Source organism: Salvelinus fontinalis, chromosome 12 (genome assembly GCF_029448725.1).
Source record: "Salvelinus fontinalis isolate EN_2023a chromosome 12, ASM2944872v1, whole genome shotgun sequence".
Classification (NCBI taxonomy): Eukaryota; Metazoa; Chordata; class Actinopteri; order Salmoniformes; family Salmonidae; genus Salvelinus; species Salvelinus fontinalis.
In genome coordinates, this window is record NC_074676.1 from 28684240 (window position 1) to 28698217 (window position 13978).

At 42.4% G+C, this 13978-nt stretch overlaps 1 protein-coding gene across 2 annotated transcripts in view; it reads left to right on the top strand.

Annotated features, from left to right (window-relative positions):
* The window catches only part of cfdp1 (craniofacial development protein 1), a 45887-nt gene that overhangs the window by 1288 nt on the left and 30621 nt on the right, over nucleotides 1-13978 (top strand). For both annotated transcript variants that reach the window (XM_055940277.1, XM_055940278.1), the window contains exons 3-5: nucleotides 783-1020; nucleotides 1199-1329; nucleotides 2509-2634. In XM_055940277.1, the coding sequence (XP_055796252.1) occupies nucleotides 783-1020; nucleotides 1199-1329; nucleotides 2509-2634 (495 nt within the window). The remainder of the gene's footprint in view (nucleotides 1-782; nucleotides 1021-1198; nucleotides 1330-2508; nucleotides 2635-13978) is intronic.

Consider the following 13978-nt stretch of genomic DNA (forward strand, 5'->3'; position numbering starts at 1 on the left):
TTGATGTCCTCGATGATCTTTTTGGCCTTCCTGTGACATCGACTGCTGTAGGTGTCATGGAGGGCAGGTAGTTTGCCCCTGGTGATGCGTTGTGCAGACAGCACCACCCTCTGGAGAGCCTTGCGGTTGAGGGCGGTGCAGTTACCGTACCAGGCAGTGGTACAGCCTGACAGGATGCTCTCGATTGTGCATCTCTAAAAGTTTGTCAGGGTTTTGGGTGACAAGCCAAATTTCTTCAGCCTCCTGAGGTTGAAGAGGCGCTGTTGTGCCTTCTTCACCACACTGTCTGTGTGAGTGGACCATTTCATTTTGTCCGTGATGTGTACGCCGAGGAACTTAACTTTCCACCTTTTCCACTGCTGTCCCTTCAATGTGGATAGGTGGGTGCTCCCTCTGCTGTTTCCTGAAGTCCACGATCATCTCCTTTGTTTTGTTGACATTGAGTGAGAGGTTACTTTCCTGACACCACACTCCGAGGGCCCTCACCTCCTCCCTGTAGGCTGTCTTGTCGTTGTTGGTAATCAAGCCCACTACTGTTGTGTCGTCTGCAAACTTGATGATTGAGTTGGAGGCATGCATGGCCACGCAGTCGTGGGTGAACAGGGGGTACAGGTGGGGCTGAGCACGCACCCTTGTGGGGCCCCAGTGTTGAGAGTGCTTTGTGCATTGATTGCTTCGTTTTGCTCAGTTTTTATTGGAATTTCCATGCTAGTCTGCTGGAATCAGTTGATGACCATCTTTTTACATTATTTTCCTACCACTCTCTTTGTCGATCCTCATAGGAAAAGAAAGAAAGGAGGACTGAAGTTAGAGGAGACAGAGCAGGATGGCAGAGTGGAGGAGCAGGAGCAGGAGCAGGAGGGAGAGGAGGGAGAGTTTTCTGATTCCAGGCCCAAGAAGGAGGTGGACGAAGAGAAAAAGAAGAAGAAAGCTGATGATTTGTGGGCCAGTTTTCTGAGTGATGTTGGTCCCAAATCCAAGCCATCTATTCCATCACCACAGTCGACTACTAAACAGCAGGTATTGTACCAACTCTACAGACATCTTGCCCATAGAGACATCCAGGCATATGATAGTTGGAACCTGGGTTCCTGTTACAGCTTGCTGGTTGTGTATGTTGTTTGCATTGGAGTCAAGTTTTTACTCTTTGGAACTCTATAATGTCTAACATCTGTTTTTGTTTTTCAATCTTCACCAGGCTGCACCCACAGACAGACCGAAGAAGTCCACCGCGGCCCCATCAGAACGTCATCATTTAGAGCTTAAACCTAAAGAGCCCTCTAAAGTCACCATCACTAAGGTGTTTGACTTTGCTGGGGAAGAGGTTCGGTAAGTTTAGACCACTGGTGCACTGTGCACATACCGGTAGTAGTACATTCTTTGACCACCAGGTGGCAGTGCAACCTTACATTTGAACCCTTCACATAATGATCCTGAGAAAGTGTCTGCATTCCACAGCATACTGGAGCAATTACATTTCTGAGTTACAACAACACATGTCAGTTTACAGGCCAAATAATTGTCCTGGGAAAGTGGTTTTAGATTAGTCAGGGTCTCACCATTAGTATTATCTATGTAATATGAAACACATTAAAGGACGTTGCTTATTTTCTATGAAAGCCTGAAATCATTGCAACATATGATTATCATTATCACCCTAATGGATGCAATCTTAAAGAATGTATTCCCAGAGGATGTACTGGTTGACCTTAATGTTGGACTGGTCTCTTCCTATCCCTGTCATTATGTCCTATTGGAGAAGAGAGGACTGTCTATTATATTTGATGGGGTGCAGTGTTTCTTTTGAGGAATTTAGAAGACTATGATCCAGTAGAGCCTGGTTGTGTAGAGGGAAAGCTAGAAACGATTGCAGGGTTTAAGGAGGAAAGGGAGAAGAAACAGAAGAGCGAGAGGCAGAGGCATAAAAAATGCATAAAAAATGTCCACTTGGCAGGAGATGGAGGGAAAGGATTGTCCTCTCATTATTACAAAGTGTTGATTCATGTGTGTGTACGTGTGTAAGTGCACATGTGTGGGAGAGGATTCTTGTACAATATATATATATATATATATTTTTTTTTAAACTAGGCAAGTCAGTGAAGAACACATTCGTATTCACATGACGGCCTACCCCGGCCAAACCTACTACCAGGGAGGGACTCAACCAAAAGCAGAAAACATATTTGTAGGTTTTATTGGCTTGTAAACAGTGACCAACCTAAGGGGTTAATGAAAAATCAGCCATGTCGGTTTTTGGTTTAAAAAAAAGTATCTATTTTTTCACTGGGGTTATGTTTTTATGTGTATGTGTGTGTGAGAGAGAATTAGAGAGAGGTTGGCAATTTGTTTAAGTGCCAAAGCAACCCGAGGCTTGTTGTGTGTGTGTCCTTGTGTGTCCTTTTCTTGAGAAATGTACAGTGTTATGTAATTTGATCTCTACTTATGCTCATTAGACTGAGGCCACTAATACAGTCCTGGGTTTAAGTGTCTGCCTGTTACTGTCTTCAGAGTAACCAAAGAGGTAGATGCTGACTCCAAGGAGGCCAAGTGCTTTCTGAAGTCCAAGGAGGAGACACCAGATGTGCGGACTATACCCAGCAGGCCAGAGCACTCCTCCCTCGCCCCTGGACCCAGGTACACTCCCCACCACCCTCCACAGTCACTACTTTACATCACCTGTCCTTCTCTAAGTATCTGACTAGTATAGAAGTTAAATATCACTTAGATGTATAGGAACAGAAGTATTGCCACTGCTTAAGTTACAGTATAATGTGAAATACTGCTTCTTCTACTTTCACCAGCATTCCTTTTTAAATAGGTAGTGAACCCAGTCACATTTCCATTTTCCCATCACTCAACTTCCTATCACTAATTTGTACGTGCATGTGTGTGTGTGTGCGTGCGCAAATGGCAGTGGTGCCAATTGTGTTTTCACAGACATGTTTGAATAGGCTGTAAAAGGCTTGTGCATGTGTGTAGGACATGAGGGTAATCCTCCCAGGTTTCTCTCCATTGATTTCTGACAGCTCCTACAGCAAGCCTTTGATCCTGTCATCCACTCTCTCTGCTACTGAGAAACCAGGGAATGGGATTACGACTCGCCTTTCACACTGCTCTAATATCAGTGTGTGTTGTGTTTGTGCATATACACTGTACAGAACATTAGGAACACCTGCTGTTTCCATGACATAGACTGACCAGGGGAAGCCAGGTGAAAGTTATGATCCCTTATTGATATCACTTGTTAAATCCACTTCAATCAGTGTAGATGAAGGGGAGGAGACAGGTTAAAGAAGGATTTTTACGCTTTGAGACAATGGAGACATGGATTGTGTAAGTGTCCCATTCAGAGGGTGAATGGGCAAGACAAACGATTTGTGCCTTTGAACAGGGTATGGTAGTAGGTGCCAGGCGCACCGGTTTGAGTGTGAATTGCAACACTGCTGGGTGTTTCACGCTCAACAGTTTCCTTCCTTTGTGTATCAAGAATGGTCCACCACCTAAAGGACATCCAACCAACTAGACACAACTGTAGGAAGCATTGGAGTCAACATGGGCCAGCATCCCTGTGGAACGCTTTTGACACCTTGTAGAGTCCATGCCCTGACCAATTAAGGCTGTTGTGTTTGGCAAACGGGGCGGGGTGCAACTCAGTATTAGGAAGGTGTTCCTAATGTTTTGTACACTCAGTGTACCGTGTGTGACATATTTGTGTGTGTGTGTGTGTGTGTGTACTGTAATTGTGTGTATCATTGTCTTGCTATGACAGCTCCAGCTGCTCTCATCTCCTCTATCCCGCTCCCCTGCATGACATTACTTCCCTCCGTTTCCATGGTGTTTAATTGCCGAACACGTCTTTCCTCTGAGGCGGTGGCTTGTATCCAGACAGGTAGTGATCTTTGCCTTACAGAATGTACAGTGTGTCCAGAGCCATTTCCTGTTGTAGATGAGGGGAGAGGGAGGGCTTACCTACAGTACGACAACAGGAAGGAGCCATCAGTCAGTCAGAAGCCCTCCCTCATCATCCCTGTAGACCAGACCCATTAAGTTAATTACCTCGCCTTTGAACCACATCACAGCCTGCTGCAGGGACAGGACCAACTTTGTTGTTGTTTTTTATCATCTCCTAACACTATCAGGATGTTGAGATAACGTTTGTTACATAAGGGTGGCGGGTGCTATGTTGTTACGCAGGTCCCATGGGGCTCTCTCTATCCCATGTTACAACCACTAGTTTCCCGCCTGAAACCAGAGGCAGAGAAGTGTTGACTACGGACTGTGTTGTTGCATTTTCCCGCCTTTTGTCCCTTCATTATTTACTCCATCTTCTGCTCTCCCTCTACCTTCCTGTCTGCACCCCATTCTCTCTCACTCTCCGTCCCCACTCTCTGTCTCTGTCTCCTGTGTCCTGTGTGATTTGAGTTAAGCCTTCCTCTCTCTTTCTCTCTCCCTCTCTCTCTCCCTCCTGTGTGATTTGAGGTTAGCAGTGTAGTGGAAGGCCTGAGTCAGCAGGACAGGCCCCAGGCATGTGATCTCCATTGAGTGCAGCCTCTTAAAGGAACATGTGCCTCTGTGCCATACTGTTCAGCTCAGTGTGTCTGTTCAGCTCTGTCTATCTGTCTGTCTGAGCTCCTACTTCACCTAGCTAGTAGCCGCTGCACCCCAATTTGGCCCTGCTGACTGCCCTTACAGCAAACAGAAAACCACTCGTCTGCTTTCCCACTCACTCCCCGTCTCCCTCCATCTGTCTTTTTCTCACACACTCTTTCTCACTCTCAATTTGCTATCATTCCTCCTTTTATAGATCTCTTCCAGGGAGCCACTATCAAGGTTACTGTATTGAGCCATATAAAAGCCCTCTGTTGTTGCATAAGGCGTCATAGTTCTGCACTCACACCTAAAAACACCAGCCAACTTTTCATCAAACCCTGATCTAATTGAGAGCAATTGTGTTGATAGATTTGATTGACCTGCTGTCATGCTCTGTGGGTAGTCCTGTGTGTGTGTGGCAGGGTGATAGTCTCCCAGAGCAGTGGACCACAGTGGCATTGCGTAATACTGGGGGTGCAGGCTAAGTGCTATCGATTAGAATGCCACAGAGATTTAGAGCCGCTTGTTGGGAATTCTAATGATTGGTTGATTGATTGCTCTCTGTCTCCGTGGTGTTACCTCACCACTCAACGCCGGGTAACATTGAGTCTGAACACATTAGGGCATACAAACAACACACACACACATTTGTGCACGACTACGCACACGTCATCATCGCTACTGTATCACAACAGTAAGACTACTGCACCTACTGTAGTCTTGTATACACACACATATATAGTCTGGTCTGCTTGTGAAGATAGGGCTTATCTTGGGAGTGTTTGTTTCCTGCTGGCAGGGTCAGATAGAGGCTCTGTGATTGTCAGTCTGGGAGTCTGGGCTGGGGGCTTGGAATGGACCAGAGAGCAGCACATCATCTGTCTCAACACAGCTCTCTCTTTCCCTACTATATGTCAGCTCATCTTGATTCATTCACCAGATGTATTATTGTTGTGTTCTCAATGAGGGAACGGGTGAGTGTACCAGTTCAGCTTCTGGGCTACTTTCTTTGACAATTTTGACTTGCTTTGGGAGCAGCCAGCACTCTTTTAAAAGAGACTGGATTCACCCTAACCGCAGGGGTTCCAGGATTATTTCCAGCAACGTTGCGAACTGTTTTAGAGACTGACGGCCTTGGTCTGTTAGTTCTCCGGTCCTCCCTGTCATAATTAGCACCAGAGTGTCACGGATCCCTCCAGAACTTTCATCACGCACACCTGTCCCCTATTTCAACTGATTAGTATTTGTATACATCACCATGGTGCTGTCCATTTATTGTTACAATGTGCGTGTGAGTACCTGTGCTGTGTGTTTTGGCTTTCGTGCCATTGTGGATTGCGCAGATGATTACTGGTCTCATCCCGTGTGTTAATCATTGTGCGCGTGTGTTAATTATTCAAGGTACTCCTCGCTCTTTTGTTGGGTCTCAAACCTGTGTTTTGTGTACGTGCTTGTTTGGTCTTCATCCCCGTGCCTTTACACGGCACGCCGTAATTTGGGTACAATAAAAAAAACTAGTACGCATTCCTGCGCCTGTGTCCCGAATAATTTTTACCAACGTGACACAAAGGACATGGAAAGCATGTTATCCCCCGTAGTACGGTTAATCTAAGTAACCTCATTTATGTTCCTCTAACCCCTGAATACCTGTCAATCCGGCAGCAATCCATGTCAAGATTGAATGTAAGATCTCAAAATATGTCATTCATATGCAATGATTTTGTTATTTGATTTTACAGTTGATATTTTCATACTTACTGAAACTTGGCTTAAACCAAGGATTTTAGTTCTCTAAATTAGTGGTTTCCAAACTTGTTATAGTCCTGTACCCCTTCAAACATTCAACCTCCAGCTGCGTACCCCCTCTAGCACCAGGATCAGCGAACTCTCAAATGTTGTTTTTTTGCCATCATTGTAAGCCTGCCACGCACACACTATACGATACATTTATTAAACATAAGAATAAATGTGAGTTTTTGTCACAACCCGGCTCGTAGGAAGTGACAAGCGCTCTTATAGGACCAGGGTATAAATAATAATATAATAATCAATGATTTTGCTCTTTATTTAACCGTCTTACATATAAAACCTTATTTGTTCATCAAAAATTGTTAATAACTCACTACAGGTTAATGAGATGGGTGTGCTTGAAAGGATGCACATAACTCTGCAAATGTTGGGTTGTATTGGAGAGAGTCTCAGTCTTCAATCATTTTCCACACACAGTCTGCTCCTGTATTTCGTTGTCATGCTAGTGAGGGCCGAGAATCCACTCTCACATAGGTACGTGGTTGCAAAGGGCATCAGTGTCTTAACAACGCAATTTGCCAAGGCAGGATACTCTTAGCGCAGCCCAATCCAGAAATCTGACAGTGGCTTCTGATTAAATACAATTTTCACAGAATCTCTTGTTGCAATTTTCATGAGGCACTCTTGTTCAGATATCGGTAAGTGGACTGGAGGCAGGGCATGAAAGGGATAACGAATCCAGTTGTTTGTGTCATCTGTTTCAGGAAAGTAATTGCGCACCCAACTCACTCAGGTGCTTCGCTATACCACATTTGACATTGTCCGTAAGCTTGAGTTCATTTGCACACAAAAAATCATACAATGATGGAAAAACCTGTGTGTTGTCCTTGTTAATGCAGACAGAGAAGAGCTCCAACTTCTTAATCATAGCTTCAATTTTGTCCCGCACATTGAATATAGTTGCGGAGTAACTAATCCTAGATTCAGATCATTCAGGCGAGAAAAGACATCACCCAGATAGGCCAGTCGTGGGAGAAACTCGTCATCATGCAAGCGGTCAGACAAGTGAAAATTATGGTCAGTAAAGAACACTTTAAACTCGTCTCTCAATTTTAAAAAAAACGTGTCAATACTTTGCCCCTTGATAACCAGCAAACTTCTGTATGTTGTAAAAGCGTTACATGGTCGCTGCCCATATCATTGCATAATGCAGAAAATACACAAGAGTTCAGGGGCATTGCTTTAACTAAGTTAACCATTTTCACTGTAGTGTCCAAAATGTCTTTCAAGCTGTCAGGCATTCCCTTGGCAGCAAGAGCCTCTCGGTGGATGCTGCAGTGTACCCAAGTGGCGTCGGGAGCAACTGCTTGCATGCACGTTACCACTCCACTATGTCTTCCTGTCATGGATTTTGCGCCATCAGTACAGATACCAACATATCTCGACCACCAAAGTTCATTTGATGTCACAAAGCTGTCCAGTACTTAAAAAATATCCTCTCCTGTTGTCCTGGTTTCCAGTGGTTTGCAGAAGAGGATGTCTTCCTTAATTAACCCCTCATTAACGTAACGGACATATACCAGGAGCTGTGCCAGGCCCGCCACGTCTGTTGACTCATCCAGCTGTAACGCATATAATTCACTGGCTTGGATGCAAAGCAGTAATTGTTTCAAAACATCTCCTGCCATGTCACTGATGCGTCATGAAACACGTCATGAAACAGTGTTGTTTGATGAAGGCATTGTCTGTGTAGTTTTTTGGGCCTTTACCCCCAGCATTGTCCTAGCCATATCTGCGGCAGCAGGAAGAATTAAGTCCCCCACAATAGTATGGGGCTTGCCTGTCCTATCTACTCAGTAGCTCACAATATAAGACGCTTCTAGCCCCTTCTTATTAATGGTATCTTTTGGTTTTGTACATGTCTTACTACTCAAAAGTCATCTTTGTTCTCGCTCAAAAAACTCCCGTGGCTTATTTTTCAAATTGTCATGTTTTTTTTATAAATGCGCAAGAGTGACGGTTTCCCACGAGAGTAATGGTTAATGTGATTGGATGTTAGCTATTTAGTTATTAGGCTACCAGTATTTGACATCGTGTTGTTATTTCACTGAACACTAGATGGTTTCATTTTATTTTTGACAGTGAAACGAGGCTACTAAGGTGAGAAAAAAAACTCACCCAAATGTATAGCCCCGTTGGGAAAATATAAATGTACTGTTTGAAAATGTGAAGATTTTTTTATTTATTTTATATATATATAAAAAAAAGTGAATCACATTTTTATTTGGCGTACCTCCGACGACATTGCGCGTATCCTAGTTTGGGAATACCTGGTCTAAATGAATCTATCCCTCCAGCCTCTTCTATCGACAGAAATCCTGGCCGTGGTGGGGGAGTAGCCATCATTCATAGACAAGTATATATGTAGCCCTGTGTCATGTGGCAAAATGTCCTCATTTGAGAGTCTTATATTTTAGTGTACCACCCTCCTAAACCTAATAGTTTGTTCATTGCAGAATTCTCTTACCTGCTATCTTTGGTTGCGCCTAATTATGACAGGGTTATTATTCTAAACATTCATGTGTGTTGCCCAAATAATGAGCTATCTGGGGCATTTCTTAACCTATTAGAACCCTTTAACTTTGTGCTACACGCCACAGTGACCTACGCACAACAAAAGCCATCCTCTTGATCTTGTGCTGTCCTATGGTTTGATAATGTGGAAACTATTGATGTGTGTGTCTCTGACCATCTCATTATTGTTTTTAAAATTCTTTCTCCTCTTAAAAACATCTGTCCCCACTCTCTGGCATCTCTCTCTGGCATCTCTCACTCTCTCACTCTCTCACTCTCTCACTCTCTCACTCTCTCACTCTCTCACTCACTCACTCACTCAGACAGACAGACACTGTACTCACATACTGGAGAGACTTGGGTCACTCCGTTTTCATGAATATATATAATCTGGGTCTATACGTGTTGAACATCCAAAATATTTTCTGAAAATAAAGATCAAGCACCAAGGAGATAAGATAGCATTTGTTGTGTATTACATAAATTGCATAGTTTATTTACAATAAAGTCAATTTACAAAAAAACACACTGCAATTTGACATACCAGGTATCAAGCAGAAATGGACTTTAAAAATAATTTTGGTGCCCATCAATATTTACAGTATCATAAACTTACAGTATCATATGTATGCTCATATATATTATGTTAACTAATAGCAAAGAAAAGTTTTGGAATTGGCCTAATCAAGACCAAATTAAATCTGTGTGACATGATACCCTTTGGATTTATCATTTTAGAATGTCAGTATAGTAACTAGTACACAGTGCAGGTTTTAATCATGACCAGAGGGACCGGTTAAGTACCAAATTATCCCTGGTAGATTTAAAACAGCATAATTCTGTGGTTCTGGTGAGAACTGGCAAAATGTTTCACAAACTCATCCATGTTGAGGGAGCGTGCCCTCCTCTACTCAACACTGAGAATTCCGAGGTCACTTAACTTGTCATCAAACATTGTTGTCCTAAGGTGGGTTTTAATCAGTTTTAAAGCTGAGAAGCTTCTCTCGTAAGAAGCACTGCTGACTGGTGTAACAACATAAATCCTACAAAGTAGAAATAGCTCATGGAAGACCTCTTTATAAGGTTCTAGAAACGCAACAAAGTCAAGGAGAGTAGACGGTCTGTCCCTTCCACTTTTCTCCCCTATCAAGAAGCCGCTTGGTTTGATGAACCTCATGTTTGAGGTCCTCTAAATCTGACTCAAAGGTCTGAGCAAAGGCAAACAGGCTCCTCATTCAAGAATGTTGTACTCTTTGGGTTGAGAGACTGGACCCCTTGCATTATCTCGCAATTCTTCTTTGAAAAACGTCTCTGCAGCTCAGCTGTGAGCTGTCACCATCACTTTGGTCACTATTTTTCTGTCCTACAGTGCTCATCATCAATGAGTTGTGAAATCTTACGCTTGTTTTAGGCTGTCTTTTACATACTGTTTGAACACTTATTTTGCAGTGCTCTGCAATCTCTTCAACCTCTTTCCATAGTTCTCCAAAGTAACCCTCACTTCTGTAGTCCTGTAATGTGACTATAAGGGCACCTACTAGATCCACAGCCCTTGCTAGGTCAAGAGAGATTGATTGGAACATGTCAGAAAGACATTTGGCATCACCAAGCACTTTACAAAAGGTAACCAAAAGCCCTATGAAATGTAAATCTATCTGAGAAAGAAGGCCCCTTGCCTCCACTGATCTATTTTCAAGTGTGATATCCTGTAGCACTCTCAGAACTGTTGGAAGCCTGTCCCTCAAGTTACGGCATGCCATGTATTTGCATGCCTACCTTACATCCGTAAGTCTCTGTAGTTCCCTGTGCTGCTGCTGTGGATAGAGCTCTTTCTAAACTGCAAGCCACTTGAGATGAACTTTCGAGCCAAAATATAACGTTATAAAGCTTCTGCTTTTAACGTGCACTGATTCTACAGCATCGACAAGAACAAAATTCAAACCATGTGCATTACAGTGCACTTAAAATGCAAATCTTGCACTGTTTTTAATCCGTGCAGACACACCAGAATGCTTTCCACTCATGACGGATGCACCGTCATAGCCTTGCCCCACAAGATTATTTCTGTAGTCCAGACCATGTTTTTCAAGGCAATCAATTATCATTTTTGTTAGACCTGCTGCATCTAAGCTTTCAGCTGACTGAAATTGTCAAAAGCTTTTGTGGATGGCCCAGTTGTAATAGTACCTCACAACTAAAGACATTTGTGCTTTTTTCTTTAAATCTTTGGTTTCATCTGCAATTACACAAAAAACGTGACTTTCTTTTACTTCTCTTATTATTTCACTTTGTACCATCTCAGCTCAGCCCTCAAGAACTTTATCTGGATTTGGTGGCTTGTGTATTCGTCCTTTTCAACAAGGGTCCTTTTCTCTATGAGAGGGTCATGCTTTGCTATTTCTTCTAAGATTGTAAAAAAAAAGACCCTTGTTGTGAGAGTCATTAGACTCTCGATGACCTCTGCGCTATATTTTGAGTGGCAGTTAATAGGAGCACATCTGCAATTGTTTTAATTTAAGTACAGTTTTCCTCCACTTTCTTTTTCCGGTCCTCATTTATGACATCTAACATTGATGAGTTGCTGTCAATATCCCTTTTATGCTGATTCCAAGCATACATAGCATTGATATGATGCTCTGCCTTTGAATGGAGCCTAAACCCAGAATCTTTAAACAGCGCCTTTTTCCAGTTACAAAAACCTGACTGTGATGTGAAGGCAGATTCAGATGTATTGGGCAGAGAAAAATGCCTACAGGCAAAACAATAAATCGAATCTTGACTTACAGAATATTCAAGCCATGAATTGTCCTTATACCAGGAGCTGTTGAAAGCCCTTTTCCTAGTACCATGCTGAGTTCTGGGAAATGTTTTCAAACATGGCTGTACAGGACCCTCTTCTCTGGATCTTGAAATGTCTGAAATACACGTTAAATAATGTGTCATATCTCTATGGAAATTTACTGGCCCTCGCTTCATACTTGTCGCCAAAGCCACTGGCTCCAGGTCATCTACAAGACCCTGCTAGGTAAAGTCCCCTCTTATCTCAGCTCGCTGGTCACCATAGCAGCACCCACCTGTAGCACGCGCTCCAGCAGGTATATCTGTCTGGTCACCCCCAAAACCTCCTTCCAGTTCTCTGCAGCCAATGACTGGAATGAAGTACAAAAATCTCTGAAACTGGAAACACTTATCTCCCTCACTAGCTTTAAGCACCAGCTGTCAGAGCAGCTCACAGATTACTGCACCTGTACATAGCCCATCTATAATTTAGCTCAAACAACTACCTCTCCCCCTACTGTATTTATTTATTTATTTTGCTCCTTTGCACCCCATTATTTCTATCTCTACTTTGCACATTCTTCTACTGCAAATCTACCATTCCAGTGTTTTACTTGCTATATTCTATTTACTTTGCCACCATGGCCTTTTTTTTGCCTTTACCTCCCTTATCTCACCTCATTTGCTCACATTGTATATAGACTTATTTTTGTACTGTATTATTGACTGTATGTTTGTTTTACTCCATATGTAACTCTGTGTTGTTGTATGTGTCGAACTGCTTTGCTTTATCTTGGCCAGGTCGCAATTGTAAATGAGAACTTGTTCTCAACTTGCCTACCTGGTTAAATGAAGGTGAAATAAAAATAAATTAAGGGATCCACAAGATTAGATATTAACAGTTGCTAACTAAAATGGGTAGTTTAAAGTATAGGCCTGGCCTACCATTGGGTCCTTTTGGAACAGAAGTCTGATATCTCTCCCTTTCTTTTCATGTTTAATTGACCCTATGCAAAAATAAGACAGTCTATGGTTACATCTAAGCATCCAATTACCCACATTTTAGTCCAATCTCAATCTTAATTACAAATCCCCATTATCATAACTGTACCTTAAAATCAACTACCAGCCTAAGTTACTAGTTAGATCATGGCTAGCCCTACTCTGCACTAAGTAACTTAGCTAGCTATAATGTCTTACACCTTTACGATAGCAAACAGTCTATCTGCAAATTGTGGTAATCTTTTGAGTAACGTGAACAGATTGATAATAACAATTGTTCGTTTTGAGTTCAAGTATGAAAATCTAACTGAGTTAATGGATTTTAAATTGCTGAATGTTTACTTGCTGAACACTGACAGCTGTAGCCTACTAGTTACCCCACATTAGTTAAGCATTCGTATACTGTAACTTACGACACTGCACTTTATATGTGTGTTTTACTAACACAGATGTAAACATAATGTTAAGCTAAATTGGGAACCAATCTCTCTTATCATATTAACTGTCTGTTGATGGAGCCAAAGGTCTATCGTTAACTTACACAGCGACTCAACTTTCATGAAAGTTGTTCAGGAAACCTAAACCCGATGCTAAACCTTAAAAGTAGGAATTTCGTAGCACCATTAGGTGCAAAAACTCGACGTACCCAGTTGCGGCCCACTTTTTGGAAACAAACCACTCTATTTTGTCCCTTCGTTATTTCGGCATTGAACACGTTACCGTCCCTAGAGGGTGACCTTGACAATTTATTGTTAAACCGAGGTGCTGCCTGGATCTCTAATTTAAAGACCGTTGCTCCCCTCGGTCTCAACGTAGACTTTGATCTGAAGCCATTCCTGTGATTATTGTGATTTTTGCTATTCATTGTAATTGTTTGGCCTGTGTAGCCAAATTGTATCTCTGATCGTATGTTATCCATTGATGCTTTTTTATGTGTTGTAATTATATCTGTAAATTAATCAACGAAATCAAGCCACACTTGGCCATGATTACAGACACCTGTGTGTCCTTTTAAACTATACAAACTAGTGACCCGCAGTGTTTGTCATAAACGTTAGTTATTCAATTATTGCATCTGAGCTCCTAGAGTGTGCAGCTTTCATTTTCTTTTTAAATTCATATGAACAGAACATGCAAGTCGAGGATGCAATGATGTCCAGTCCTTCTTACCGAATTCTGACGTGCACTTTGAACATGTTAGAACAACTGTCCACATTGACTTTCCCTCAGCCAATCTACTATAGTAGAAACGTTTAGGCTACCTATTCTATTGATCAACTTGTCA